The sequence below is a fragment of the Prionailurus viverrinus genome, chromosome A3 (genome assembly GCF_022837055.1).
Source record: "Prionailurus viverrinus isolate Anna chromosome A3, UM_Priviv_1.0, whole genome shotgun sequence".
NCBI classification, from domain to species: domain Eukaryota; kingdom Metazoa; phylum Chordata; class Mammalia; order Carnivora; family Felidae; genus Prionailurus; species Prionailurus viverrinus.
The window spans coordinates 65,990,887-66,004,355 of record NC_062563.1 but is presented as its reverse complement, the minus strand read 5'-3'; the positions used below and the strand labels follow the sequence as shown (position 1 = coordinate 66,004,355).

The 13,469-nt window shown below is 44.6% G+C and overlaps 1 protein-coding gene across 6 annotated transcripts in view; it reads right to left on the bottom strand.

Annotated features, from left to right (window-relative positions):
* Positions 1 to 13,469, bottom strand: part of PRKCE (protein kinase C epsilon) — a 498,780-nt gene that overhangs the window by 151,311 nt on the left and 334,000 nt on the right. For all 6 annotated transcript variants that reach the window (XM_047852658.1, XM_047852662.1, XM_047852659.1 and 3 more), the window contains 3 exons: positions 7,819 to 7,961; positions 5,186 to 5,282; positions 1,911 to 2,110 (listed from right to left, as the gene is read on the bottom strand). In XM_047852658.1, coding sequence (XP_047708614.1) covers positions 1,911 to 2,110; positions 5,186 to 5,282; positions 7,819 to 7,961 — 440 coding nt within the window. The remainder of the gene's footprint in view (positions 1 to 1,910; positions 2,111 to 5,185; positions 5,283 to 7,818; positions 7,962 to 13,469) is intronic.

The window sequence follows — 13,469 nt, the reverse complement described above, 5'->3', positions numbered from 1 at the left end:
GCCCAACCCCCACCTACCTCCCCTCCAACAACCCTCAGTTTGTTCTCTGTATTTAAGAGAAACTTGAAAAAATTTTTCCTCTAATTGTGTGAACTGTCAATTTATATTTGTCAAGGTAACTTTGTCTAGTTATCTACTACTTTATATTATTTTCTTATGAGTTTGTAGGAGTTTTGTATATAAAGATGCTAACACTTTGCTTTCTGCAAAGGTTTGTCTAAGCCTGTTTTAGGATTTTCTGTTCTATCTTCTATCAGACAGGATCACTTGTCCTCATGTAGCTACATCAGTCATGTTTGCCTTTGTGGTTTCTTCTAACACTGGGAATGTGATTCCTTTTCCAGAGGGCAAATTACCAGTTTATTAAAGTTCTCCTATCACTTGATATTTTTGCACTAATTTCTGCACAACATGACAAGCCTTTCTCCTTTTAAACAGCTCCTATTCCAAGGTGAGCTGCCAGTTCTCAAGAGTGGGAACTCAGAAGCCTCAAGAGGGAACTCAGGGGTCTACCTAAGGACCTTTCGTCGCCCACACGTAATTCGCTCTTTAAAACTAGCTCCAACGTTGGCTGCAATTTTCCCCAAGAAACAACCTAAATACTCCAGAGTCTTCCAAGTTCCCATCCTGCCTACACAGTATGGAGACCTGGAAACTCTGAGCCTGCTTGTTTACCTTGAATCTTGTTCAAAATTAAAGTGGCTCACATCCCGGAGTTAGGCCTGGACCAAGGGACTGGGGCCTGCTTCTTACTTACTCGGTCTCTGAGGAATGTGATTGCTTCAGCATTTGCCATTTAAGCCCCCTCTGGTTACCTTCCTGCTACAGTAATCTCAGGAGGAGATGGGGCAGGTGAGGGGCCAGGGGGTAGGCCCATACCCTGGAGGCTTCCTGAGCCCTTCCCTTCAAGAGCAGTAGAGCGATTCAGCAGCTCCGCAAGCTGGCTGACCTGCCGGCTGAGGCTTTCAAGAGTCCAGGACACGGGAGGGCATGTGACCCTGGGGAGCTGCGGCGGGGGGGGGGGGGGGGGGGTGCCTGGGCCCCAGAACAGGGCCTGGGGAGACACCTCCCGTGGACTCCTGCCTTTGAGAAGAGCGAGGGAATCATCGGGGGTCTTGGCTGAAATGTTAGCCGACATCCCTGGCTTTCCGCCCTTACACCTTCTTTCTAAAACGAACAGTATTTACACACCCCACTTTGCCAGCCATCAGAATCGTGCCTGATCGCCACGAAAGCTTCACGGGACACGCTTGGCACCCCTACCCTGCATGGTTCTGCTCACCTCAGTGTGGGGCAGGACAGGGAGCCTGGCACCGAGGGCAAAGCAAGACCCAAGACATGAGATGATTATCCTCATTCTCTCGCCAATGTGGAGGATAAACCCAACATGTAGTAAGTGCCAGAAAAGTCGGTTCAATAGCGTTTACCTTTCAAAATAACCCACACTCAGATTTGCTTTGAGCCCCAAGCTCACTGAGTGCAGCGATTCTAGAGTTCATTTTTTAAAGTCTTTGCAACGAATGAAAGCCAAAATTTCGCATGGAGCTCTGAGGAAGGGAAGTAGTAGCTAGTAGTACTGCTAACAGGAAGCCAAGCTCATGTAAAGCAATTTAAGCTTTTCAAGGTGCTCTTCTACCCGTGATCTCACTGGATGCCTGTGTCACCATCTGACAAATGAGAAAAACTGAATCCCAAAGAAGTTAAGCAACTACATTGAAGTCTCATAGCTACTTAGCAGCAGAACCCGGACTCCCACCTGCTCAGCCGCAGGCCGTTTCCACTGAACAAGGAAGGAAGACGCAACAAGACTGGGCTGAAATGTTCATAGCTTAATCTGATTTAGATCAGATAGATGAGGCAACGCCACAGGGCAGAGAAAGTCAGCGGTTGTACCCACGCACGCCACAGACCTTGCCAAAGCTGCCTTTGCCCAGCACCTTGATGAAGGTGAACTCATCCAGACCCAAGCGCTTGGCCTGGCCCTGCCGCACTTCGCCGTTCTCGCCGGGGCTTGCCAGGTGGCCATCGCTGCAGGCCGCCGCCCTGTGCTCCTCCCCTCGGTTGTCAAATGACAAGGCCTTCCGAATGTTGTTTTCAAGTTCTTTTATTTCTAGGGCCAAGGGTGACAAGATACCACATTAGTGCATGCCTCATGATCCCTTTCCATCAGGACCCAGCACTCAGAACGTCCCCTGCCCCCAAGCGTGAGGCCTCCACCCTCCATCTGGTTCCTCACAGCAGCCAATCCAGTGTGGCATCTCTTCCCACATTCATTTGCTCTACACACCTTCATTGGCACCGAATGTACCTGTAACGTACACGCTTTCATTGGCACGAACGTACACGTAACGTACACGCTTTCATTGGCACCGAATGTATGTGTAACGTACACGCTTTCATTGGCACCTAAGGTACATGTAACGTACATGCTTTCATTGGCATCTAGGTACGCAAACAAGAGGACACGGTCCCCACCAGCCAACACCTTCAGATTACACAAAAACCCGGCCCTCTCTCTGAAAGCCCCCTTGGCTAGCAGCCTGTTGTTATCTTAGGTGTAGTGCAGGAATCCTAGCCTTGTCTGGAATCCTGCAGAGTCTCAAAGGCAACAGGTACCTGTCAAGTCCCTTTGAAACTTAGAACAATGACTGAGAACAGTCATCACAGTTATCACTGGTGATATGACTATATCAAAAGTGAGGACCAGGAAGCCTTTAACGTGTAAAGCACTTTACTCGGCCTTGTTGTTGCGTTTATTCTTTTTTTTTTTAATTTTTTTTTCAACGTTTTTTTATTTATTTTTGGGACAGAGAGAGACAGAGCATGAACAGGGGAGGGGCAGAGAGAGAGAGGGAGACACAGAATCGGAAACAGGCTCCAGGCTCCGAGCCATCAGCCCAGAGCCCGACGTGGGGCTCGAACTCACGGACCGCGAGATCGTGACCTGGCTGAAGTCGGACGCTTAACCGACTGCGCCACCCAGGCTCCCCATGTTGCGTTTATTCTAATACCCATCTCCCAAGAGGATATTAAACCAAATGAGCAATGGGCTTATCATTAAGTGAAGAACTGTTTCCCGAGACTGGCATGCTGCAAATTTATCGGAGCCGGGGCAGGGATTCCTCAGTTCCATTTCACGACCATGGGACAGTCCTGTGCCCCGGCAGAGCATGTGACCTAAACTACCTGGCGGTGATAACACTGGATGACCCCCTGACCTTTGCTGTTTGGGGAAGCTTTATTGTTAGCTATTCATTCACCAGGACACACACACACTCCTCATTGTAGAAGTGGGCACCGAAAGCATACTCCGGTTTTAAGAGATGCTCATGAATACCTGGGATGGTCGAAGGAGAACACAGACCATTAACCCTGAGGAATCCGGGTTAGGCATGATAAGCATGTGCTGCCTGACATAAAGAGATCTTCAGCTTCTTTGCAGGACTGAGGCCCATGAAGCCTGCTCAAAGAATCTGGATCTTTCTTAGACCTGGAGTCCAGTTCCTCTAAGATGTGCTGGGGTGGAGGGGAGGGCAGGGTGAGGGTGGTTCCTGAGTCTAAAGCTCTCCCCTTGGCCAATTCACCCATTTCCTCTCTTTTATGCCTCTACTGAGTATAACTTCTAGTCTCAGCAAATGGCTCAATGTCTCCGTTTTCAAGGCAAACTATTAAATGGATTTTGGAAAACAGGACTTGGGTGTTTAGGGGCTTTAGAGCTTAAAGAAAATGTCACTGTGGGTGTTCCTTCCTGGAAGGAAGAGAAACTATGTGGCATCCCTGTTGTGTAGCAATGCTGTGTCTTGCTAAGGGTCTTTGCATCCATTTGTGCCCACACCACTGCTGGGTAATGCTCGTGCCTGCACTGACCAGAGACAAACACAGGCACTGCGTCCTGCCGGGTCTGGGCAGCACGCTGGCAGAAGCCAGGCCTAGAAACTCCAGCCAGCTCACTCTTACTGGGGGTCTCTACCATAGAATCCCAGCTCCTTGAAGCTCCCAAAGGAGGTCTCAGCACTAACATGGGGCACATGAAAACACCTGCACGGGTTCTAGGATAATACCTACTAGTTTGGAGGCCCCCTGAGTGCCACTGGAAGTACATACAAATGGACCAAATTCTTTTTTGGAATTAAGCAGACACAGGAATAAAGACACAGGAAACTAATCAGAGCAGCAAGAGGAGGGATGCAGGCCGAGTACTTTGAGGCCTCAGATCGGCATACTGCCCTGCAGCTGTTTCGTCTACTGCTGGATAAACTGAAGTGGGTCACACCCCCAGGGAGAATATGACAGCACAGATTCTGAGGTGGGGCGGCAGCCCGGGGTGGGGGTGGGGTGTCCCAAAACCAGGAGGGGTATGGCGTTGCTCTTACTGCTGACTTAGTTCCAGGCCTTTGGACAGAACTTTTTGACTCTCTGATCTTCCGCTTCCCCCCCTGTAGCATGGGGCCAGGGATGGGGCACACCAACACAGAGTTAGTGTGTGGATAAGATTAAGATAAGGAACACAACTGGGGCTATGGAAAATCAAGGCACTATTGCCATGCAATGATGATTATTCCTGCTCTGCAGGAGCAGACATCCCTTTCCCAGGGACGCCTGGGTCTGATCACCAGAGGGCAAGGTTTAAAATGTGTTAGTCTCCCCTCAGCATTCTTGGATGCCTGCAGAACTCAGAAACTTCGACTACATGAGGCATATTCTTACGGGGAAGAAGGAAACATCCTAAGCTGAACTTTAGGAAGGGGTCAGGCCTAGAGCTGGCTTCCTCCCTTCTCTGTCTGTTCTCTGCTTGGCGCTCCTGTCCCTGCTCAGCCACAGGCCCCCACTCATGCCCTGCTTTCAGGTTTTTGGGTGTGATGACCAGAGTCAGGAAAGAATTTGCTCTCAGCTGAGTGGCACAGACACATGGAAGGTCTGGGAGCAGGCTCAGGGTGCTTTCCTACACTTGGAACCCGGGAAAGAGGCAGGAGTAAAGAAAGAACCATAACATTCCCTGCTTTTTCTCTTTTACCCTGGCATGGACAAGGTTTAACACGAGCAGAGCCATTTAGTGCCTCTCCCTGAAGAAATACTTGTAGAGAGAAAAGAGTAGCTAATGAGTCAGCAGGGAGAGGGTGTCTGAAGCCTTCAGTCCTTCAGATGATATTACTCAGAGGTCACAAAGCAAATCTGAGGGTCTCACCCTGGTCACAAGGGGAGGTGGGTGCTGACTTGGATCGATCTTCCTCAGACGGTGAGCTTCCGGAAGCAGGCTGTGGAGACTCGGCGCCAGCGATGAGCTAGAGAGAGGGAGGGAGAGAGAGGGAGAGAGAGGGTGGGGGTGGAGACATGAGAAGGGAGGGTGGGGAGCAACCCGCAGGTCAGAACCGCCCAGATGCTGGACCCCAGCGAGGGCTGTAGGAGCCCCGGGGGCACAGCAGCACTTGCTGAACTGACCTTCTGAAAGCCCAGACTCAGGTTCCTCCTGACAGTTAAAGGGAAGACGAGACTGCACATGGTGATGCACGCAAGTGCTGAATCACTAGGTTGCACACCAGAATCCAACATTACACTATGGGGCAGCCAACAGGAATTAAAAACTTAGGAAGAGACTGTGGTTTGTTCAGTTTTCATCCTATGCAAAGGCAATTGACCTGTCTAAGCAAAGCACAACTGCACCCCTTCCGTGAAAACCCGCTCGCCAATGCAAGCAGCGCGAGTTATCACGTTTATCCGTCCTCTTGTTCAGCTGTGTTTAGTTAATGGCTTCTGCTTGTGGATACTGTGTGGGGCACTCTCCTTGGGTAGACTATAGGCTCTTTGAAGGTAAGACTATCTAGCATTTGTATTGCCTCTGGCACCTTGTACCAAATGATACCTTTAGTCGAAGCTCAATAAATATTTTTAGGTGCATTGATATCGGTTGGCAAATTTTAACAGGACACCCTCCAGGGAAGTCTATTTCCCAGCACAGGTGTCAGTGCACCCATGTGGAGTTCCCACCAAAGTCAGAGGTTTGGACTAAGCAGTCACACATACTCTATTTTACTCTTGCTCCAGAGCCGTGTGCACACATCCTTGCTGGGTGAAGGACTACTCGCAAAGGGCAACGTGAAGACAGACAATGCTCCAGCAAGCCTGACGCTCTTGCAAAAAGCCCGCTTAGCTTCTGAGCAAGAGACTTCTCTCCCTTCCTCACATGCTAAGGGACCAAGGGATCCAAGCCACGACTTGGATCATGTGGCTTTTTTCCAGCATTTGCATCAGAAGCAACCCAGCAATAAAAATATCAGAATCCTTTAGTCTTTAACTCTGTCTCTTCTTGAATTCCTCCATGTTGGCTTCATATCACCAGGTGCCCCCAAACCTCAGACAGACGATGGCTGGTTATTGGCATTATGGCCTGTGTAAATTGGGGGTGGGGGGCAGGGAGGGCAGGTGTGTATTGAGTTTTCTTTTAAAATGCTTCATGATGATTAATGAAGGTTCTGTCTCCATTTCCTTCTAGCAAGGAGAAAAGCCATATCTCCTGAAAAGGGCTCTCTCTAGAGCTCATAAATGTGTATGTCCAACTCTGTCATCACAAGGTGTTTACTTAACCCACTCCTTCGGTGGGGGTCTAGCATTCCTGGGTGCAGACATTCTGCTTGCAATTGCAATGCCTTGGGTCAATAACTAAAGTCCTACTTCCACTGGTGGGATTTACAGAGCTAAGAGTCACCAGAAGCACAAAATCCCATAGCTAACCAACCGGGGAGAAGAGAGTTCTTCTCCTCCAACCTTTGCTTATTGGGAAGGTAAAGAAGGAGGAGTTTAAGAAGATTAAAATGATCCAAACCTCCCCATTCAAGGGAAAGGGCTCTTCTGAGATGCACCCGGGAAAAGGGGTGGGCAGCCTCTAAAAGAAGGGAAACACAGAGCCCTTCAGAAGGAATTTTAGGGCAGGACTTAGGGAGAACATTGGGAGTCCAAACTGTAGAGCACCTGGTGTGAGAATTACTTTTCTAGAAAGTGCTTGAGGTTGCCTGGTACTGGGTGATGAGGATCACTGCCTGCTTCTCACCTCCACCAGAACTTCTTGCCCAGTTAAATGTGGTTCTGATTTTCTCATAACTTACTTTTTCAAAAACTCTTACATTTTCTAGGCTGGGAGCCAAGGCTAAGGAGGGCCTTCAAACAAAATGCTATGGATGCCTTTAGCTCTGTTTACATCTGTGGGCCCTGACTTACCAAAATAACATTTTAGCAAATGGATCTCTTCCCACTGACATTCCAAAGGTCACCCGGGTAGAGACGGGGGCTTAGGTCTCCCAAGAAAGACCCAGATGTTTCATGTCACGGGGCATTAACAATGTCCCTTGGGCAGCTGAGTGCGGGCACTAGCACAGACCTTCTTGGCTTGTTCCCTAGAAAAGAATGTGGCTCCAGCTCTTTGTCCACTTATCCTCATTACAGCAATACCAGGGGGCAAAGTTCAAAACAGTGACATTGCTTTCATGCCAGTTCTGGAGGCAGATAAGCCTATTGCCTTGTCTAGAACGGTGCTTTTTCTAGAGAGAATTCCAAAGTCCTCATCTCAAAGGTTATGTTTCCCCAAGGAATGTAACACTTGAGACTTGCTTTGTTTTTCCCCCACTTCTGGAACTGAAGGAGACTTTAATGTCACCTGCCTAATTTCTTTTTTTTTTTTTCCTTCCCTTTAAGCACATGCTATTTTGTGTGCAGTGTCTCAAACCCAGTGATCTTGGAACCTCACTCCATGGGGCTCTCAGGAAGCCAGCACAGAGAAAGTGGGCCCACAGAGAGCTCCAGAAACACCACCAAATAGCCAGTTACCTTTTTCCTCCTCTGGCCGCTGTTGGTGATTTTGTCTGGAGTGACGCCTAGGTCCGCCAGGACTTTGGCAATTCCTCTGGCGTCCACCCCACAGTTGGGAGCTACGTTGGTCTCACAGCGTCGGTGAACGTTCATCTTGCAGACTGTAAGGAGACATGGAGAGGAGACTTCCAACGTTCATGACCGAAAACATTACCTTATTTTTTTCCTGATTGTAAATGTAATACATGTTCATTTGACAGAATTTGGAAAATGCAGAAAGACAAAAAGAGAAAAATTAAATCACACAGAACTAACAGCATCCATCCAAACACCATACAGTGGTCACCACTGTTTGTGGATAAATATCACATTACATTTCCTTTCAGGGAGCAGAACACTGACTATGAAAGAACAAAACTGGTTTATTTAGAGAAAGTTCATTTGGATCCTCAGCACAGATGGGTTGCATATATACAGTGCATTATACTACTTTGCTAAAATGTGCGAATATTACCCAGAGAGAAGTGCCCATAGTAGAGCCTGAGACACTCATCTGAACATGAGGACACTGAGTAAGGAGACCACCAAGGCTCCTTTCAAATCTAAAATCCAATTTCAAAGGAACAAGAGCCATGCCTGAAAGTCTTGTTTTGCCCATATCACTTAGTTGTCCTTGGTATAGAGCATCGCAAGTGAAAACATCAACCAGCTGGTTTCCAGCTTAGTATTCTGGTTTCCAGCTTAGCATGTACAGCACTTGGAGGACATCACTGGGTCCTAACAAGCACAAAGCTTGCACGAACCGAAAAACTCATTCTTCTCGGATTTACCAGAGAAGGAAGGTCACAGGGCAAACGCTACCGCCAAAATGAATGAGACAGATGGGTAGCTACAGTGAACCACAACTCACCAGGCAGAAACTCCCCAGCAGCAACCTCTGTGGGGGCCAGGGCAGGGGAACTAGAAGCGAAACTGACAAAGTGTTGGAGTCTCCGGGCAGACAAGGCTGAGTCCAATCTCTGGGCAGACCCAGTCAGTCATAGGGACCCCCACATCTTTGTCAGTTTTGCTTCTAGGAGTTTGACCAGGTTCTCAGAGTAAACCCTAGAGAAAAATTCCCTTATGCTTCTGGCTGCAGGGGTGGGGGGTGGGGGGCGCGGGACAGGGGGAAACCATTTTGAAATAAACCAGAATACTTTGTTCTTAACAAGGCCTGCTTTTAGGAGAAACTATTTTACAAGAGCCTCAACTATAGTAGTTTTATCAGATGCTACCTGACCCTGGCTCAGGGTGGGGGGGTGGGGGGCGGATACCCTAAGTCTAGCCTGCTGTAGCTTCCCATGTGGAAGAAGAAAGATACCCAACTCCAGCCCACTCCAGCCATACTGTCCTACCTAAGGTGGGAGGGAAAAGAAGAAAACAAAAAACCCTGAGTAATAGTCACAAAGCTCATAGTTCAGAGGAACAGGCTCAGGCAAAGACTGAGATCTAATTACAGGACTATAGAATGCTTCCCCTCCCCCACACCCTCGCCACCACCTTATTAAAGGCCTATTTACTGCAGTTCCTTTCACCTAGTACATCATGTCCAGCTATCAAGAAAAAGTTAAAAGGCATTCTAAAACGGCAAAACACACAGTTTGAAGAGACAGAGCAAGCAGTCAGAACCAGACCCAGACATGGCAGGAATGCTGGAATTATCAGACTGGGAATTGAAAACAGCTATGATTAATTTGCTAAGGGCTCTGATCAATAAAGTAGACAGCATGTGAGAACAAATAGGCAATATAAGCAGAGAGATGGAAATTCTAAGAAAGAATCAAAAGGGAATTCTAGAGATCACAAACACTTAACAGAAATGAAGAATGCAATGAGCCTGGGTGGCTCAGGTCATGATCTCACGATTTGTGAGTTCGAGCCCCACTTGGAGCTCTGTGCTGACAGCTCAGAGCCTGGAGCCTGCTTTGGATTCTGTGTTTCCCTCTCTCTCTGCCCCTCCCCCACTCATGCTCTGTCTCTCTCTCTTGCTCTCAAAAATAAACATTAAACATTTTTTTTTAAATGAAGAATACCGTTGCTGGGACCATTGGTAGAATGGACACAGGTGAGGAAATAATCTCTGAGTTTGAGAATATGTCAATAGAAACTTCCAAAACAGAGAAGCACAGAGAAAAAAAAAAAGACTAAGGAAAAGAGAGACTGTCTAAGAACTGTGGGACTATAAAAGGTATAATGTGTATGATGGAAACACCAGAAGAAGAAGACAGAGATAAACGGAAGAAATATTTGAAGCAAAAATGACTGAGAATGTCCTCAAATTAATGTCAGACACCAAACCACAGATCTGGGAAGCTCAGAGAATACCAAGCAGGATATATGAAAGAAAAAAAAAAAAACAAACTATACCTAGGCATGTCATACACAAACTTCAGAAAATCAAAGATAAAGAAAAACTATTCTTGAAAGAAGCCAGAAGGAAATAACACCTGACCTACAGAGCAGCAAAGATAAGAACTACATCTGACTCATCCCCAGAAACCATGCAAGCAACAGAAAACAGTGAAATATTTAAAGTACTGAGAAAAAAAAAAACCAACATAGAATTCCGTATCCATGAAGTTATTCTTCAAAAGTGAAGGAGAAAGAAAGGCTTCTTTCAGACAAATAAAAACTGAGGGAATTCATTGTCAGCAGACTGGTCTTGCGAGGAATGTTAAAAGAAGTTCTTCAGGAAGAAGGAAAACAACATCGGTCAGAAACTCAGATCTGTGTAAAGAAAGACCATCGGAGAAGGAACAAGTGATGGTAAAATAAAAACTTGTATTTCCCTCAGTCTTCATCTAAGAAATAACATTTCCTCAAAATAATGGCAACAATATAACCAATTACATATGCTGATGTACATCGTATGTATATAAATATGTGTGCTTACATGTAAGGGAAATGAACCATAGCAATGATACATGGAGTGGGAGAAATTATGATTATTTTGTTATTATAATGTACATGCATTACCTCTGGAGCATTAAGAGTATTATTTGAAAGTGGATTTGGATTAGTTGTAAATGTATATTGCAAACTCTAGGCAACCACAAAGATAATTAAAAAAGGAAAAATAATTGATATGTTAACAACAAAGAGAGAAAATGGGACCATATGAAATATTCAATTAATTACAGAAAGCAGGAAAAAAAAAGAATAAAAATAGGAAGAACAAGAGTATCAAATGGAAAACAACAGCAAAAATGGTAGCTATTAATCCAATTATGTCAATAATCACTTTAAATATCAATGGTCTAAATATACTTGACCCTTGAACAACACAGGAGTTAGGGGTATTGACTCCCCTGCATAGTAAAAAAGCCAAGTATAACTTTTGACTCCCTCAAAACTTAACATCTAATAGCCTGCTGTTGACTGGAAGCCTTATGGAAACATAAACAGTTGATGAACTCATATTTTGTATTATATACTATATTCTTTCAACAAAGCTTGAGGAAAAAAATGCTAGTAAGAAAATAATAAGGAAAATACATTTACAGTACTGTAAAAATTCCACATATAAGTGGACCCACACAGTTTAAACCTGTGCTGTTCAATGGTCAACTGTATGCCAATTGAGATTTTTAGAGTGGATCAAAAAACAGGAACCAATTATATTTAATCTACAAGAAATATACTTTATTTTTTTGTTCTTTTTGAGGTTTTTTAAATTTTATATATTATTTTTTAATTTACATCCCAGTTAGTTAGCATATGTTGGAACAATGATTTCAGGAGTAGATTCCTTAATGCCCCTTACCAATTTAGCCCATCCCCCCTCCCACAACCCCTCCAGTAAACCTGTTTTCTATATTTAAGTCTCTTATGTTTTTGCCCCCCTCCCTGTTTTTATATTATTTTTGCCTCCCTTCCCTTGTGTTCATCTGTTTTGTATCTTAAATTCCTCATATGAGTGAAGCCATATGATATTTGTCTTTCTCTGACTAATTTCATTTAGCATAATACCCTCTAGTTCGATCCACATAGTTGCAAATGGCAAGATTTCATTCTTTTTGATTGCCGAGTAATACTCCAGTGTGTGTGTGTGTGTGTGTGTGTGTGTGTGTGTACCACATCTTCTTTATCTATTCATCTGTCAATGGACATTTAGGCTCTTTCCATACTTTAGCTATTGTTGATAGTGCTGCTATAAACATTGGGGTGAATGTGCCCCTTTAAAACAGCAAACCTGTATCATTCGGATAAATACCTAGTAGTGCAGTTACTGGGTTGTAGGGTAGTTCTATTTTTAATTTTTTGAGGAACCTCCATACTGTTTTCCAGAGTGGCTGCACCAGTTTGCATTCCCACCAACAGTGCAAAAGAGATCCTCTGTCTCTGCATCCTCGCCAACATCTGTTGTTGCCTGAGTTGTTAATGTTAGTCACTCTGACAGGTGTGAGGTGGTATCTCATTGTGGTTTTGAGGTAAATAATCCACAAGAAATACACTTTAAATGTAAGACATATTTAGGTTAAAATTAAAGGCATGGAGAAAGATATACTGTGCTAACACTGACAAAAAGAAGGCAGCAGTGGCTATATTAATTTCAGACAGAGCAGACTTCAGAGCAAGGTAAGTTGACAGGGATAGCAAAAGGCATTACATAATGATAAAGGGATCAATTCTCAAAGAAGACATTAAATCTTTAATGTGCATGCACCTAGAAGCAGAGTATCGAAATATGTGAGGCAAAAACAGAACTGCAAGGAGAAATAGATGAATCCACTGTTACAGTTGGAGACGTCAGTACTCTGCTATCAGAAATGGATAGATCAAGAAGGCAGAAAATCAGTAAGGACATGGTTAAAGTCAACAGCACCACCAACCGACTGAATAGAATTGACTACTATATCTAGCAATTACTCCATCCAACAACAGAATACACCTACTTTCGGGCTCACATGGAACATTTACCAAGACAGACATCATTCTGAGCTATAAAGCATACCCTAATGGATTTAAAAGAACAACAACAAAAAAATCATACAATGCCTGCTTTCAGACTACAGTGGAATAAAATTAGAAATCAATAACAGAAATATGTTTGGAAAACCCTCAAATGCTTGGAAATTAAATAACACACTGCTAAATAACACATAGGTCAAGAGGAAGTCTCAAGAGGAATTTAAAAATATTTTGAACGGACTGAAAATGAAAACCTAACTTCTCATAATTGGCAGGATACAGCAAAACCATTCCTAAAAGACACAAACTCTACCAAACCTCACAAAAGAAATAGAGAATGTAAAAGGTCAACTAAAGCAATCAAGTTCTATTAAAGCAATCAAGTCAGTAATTAATAATTTTCCAAAACAGCATCAGGCCCAGATAGGTTGACTGGTGAATGTTACCAAACCTTTAAGTTAGAAATTATACCAATTCTCTATAGTATCTTCGGGAAGATGAAAGCAGAAGGAATATTACAAGAAAAGACAACTACAGCCCAACATCTCTCATGAATATAGATGTAAAACTCCTCACTAAAATACCAGCAAATGGAATCCAGCAGTGCATAAGAAATATAAACCATAAGCAAGTAGGACTTATTTCAGGTACACAAGACTAGTTCAACATTTGAAAATCAGTTAATGTAATCTTTCACATCAATAGGCTAAAGAAGAAAA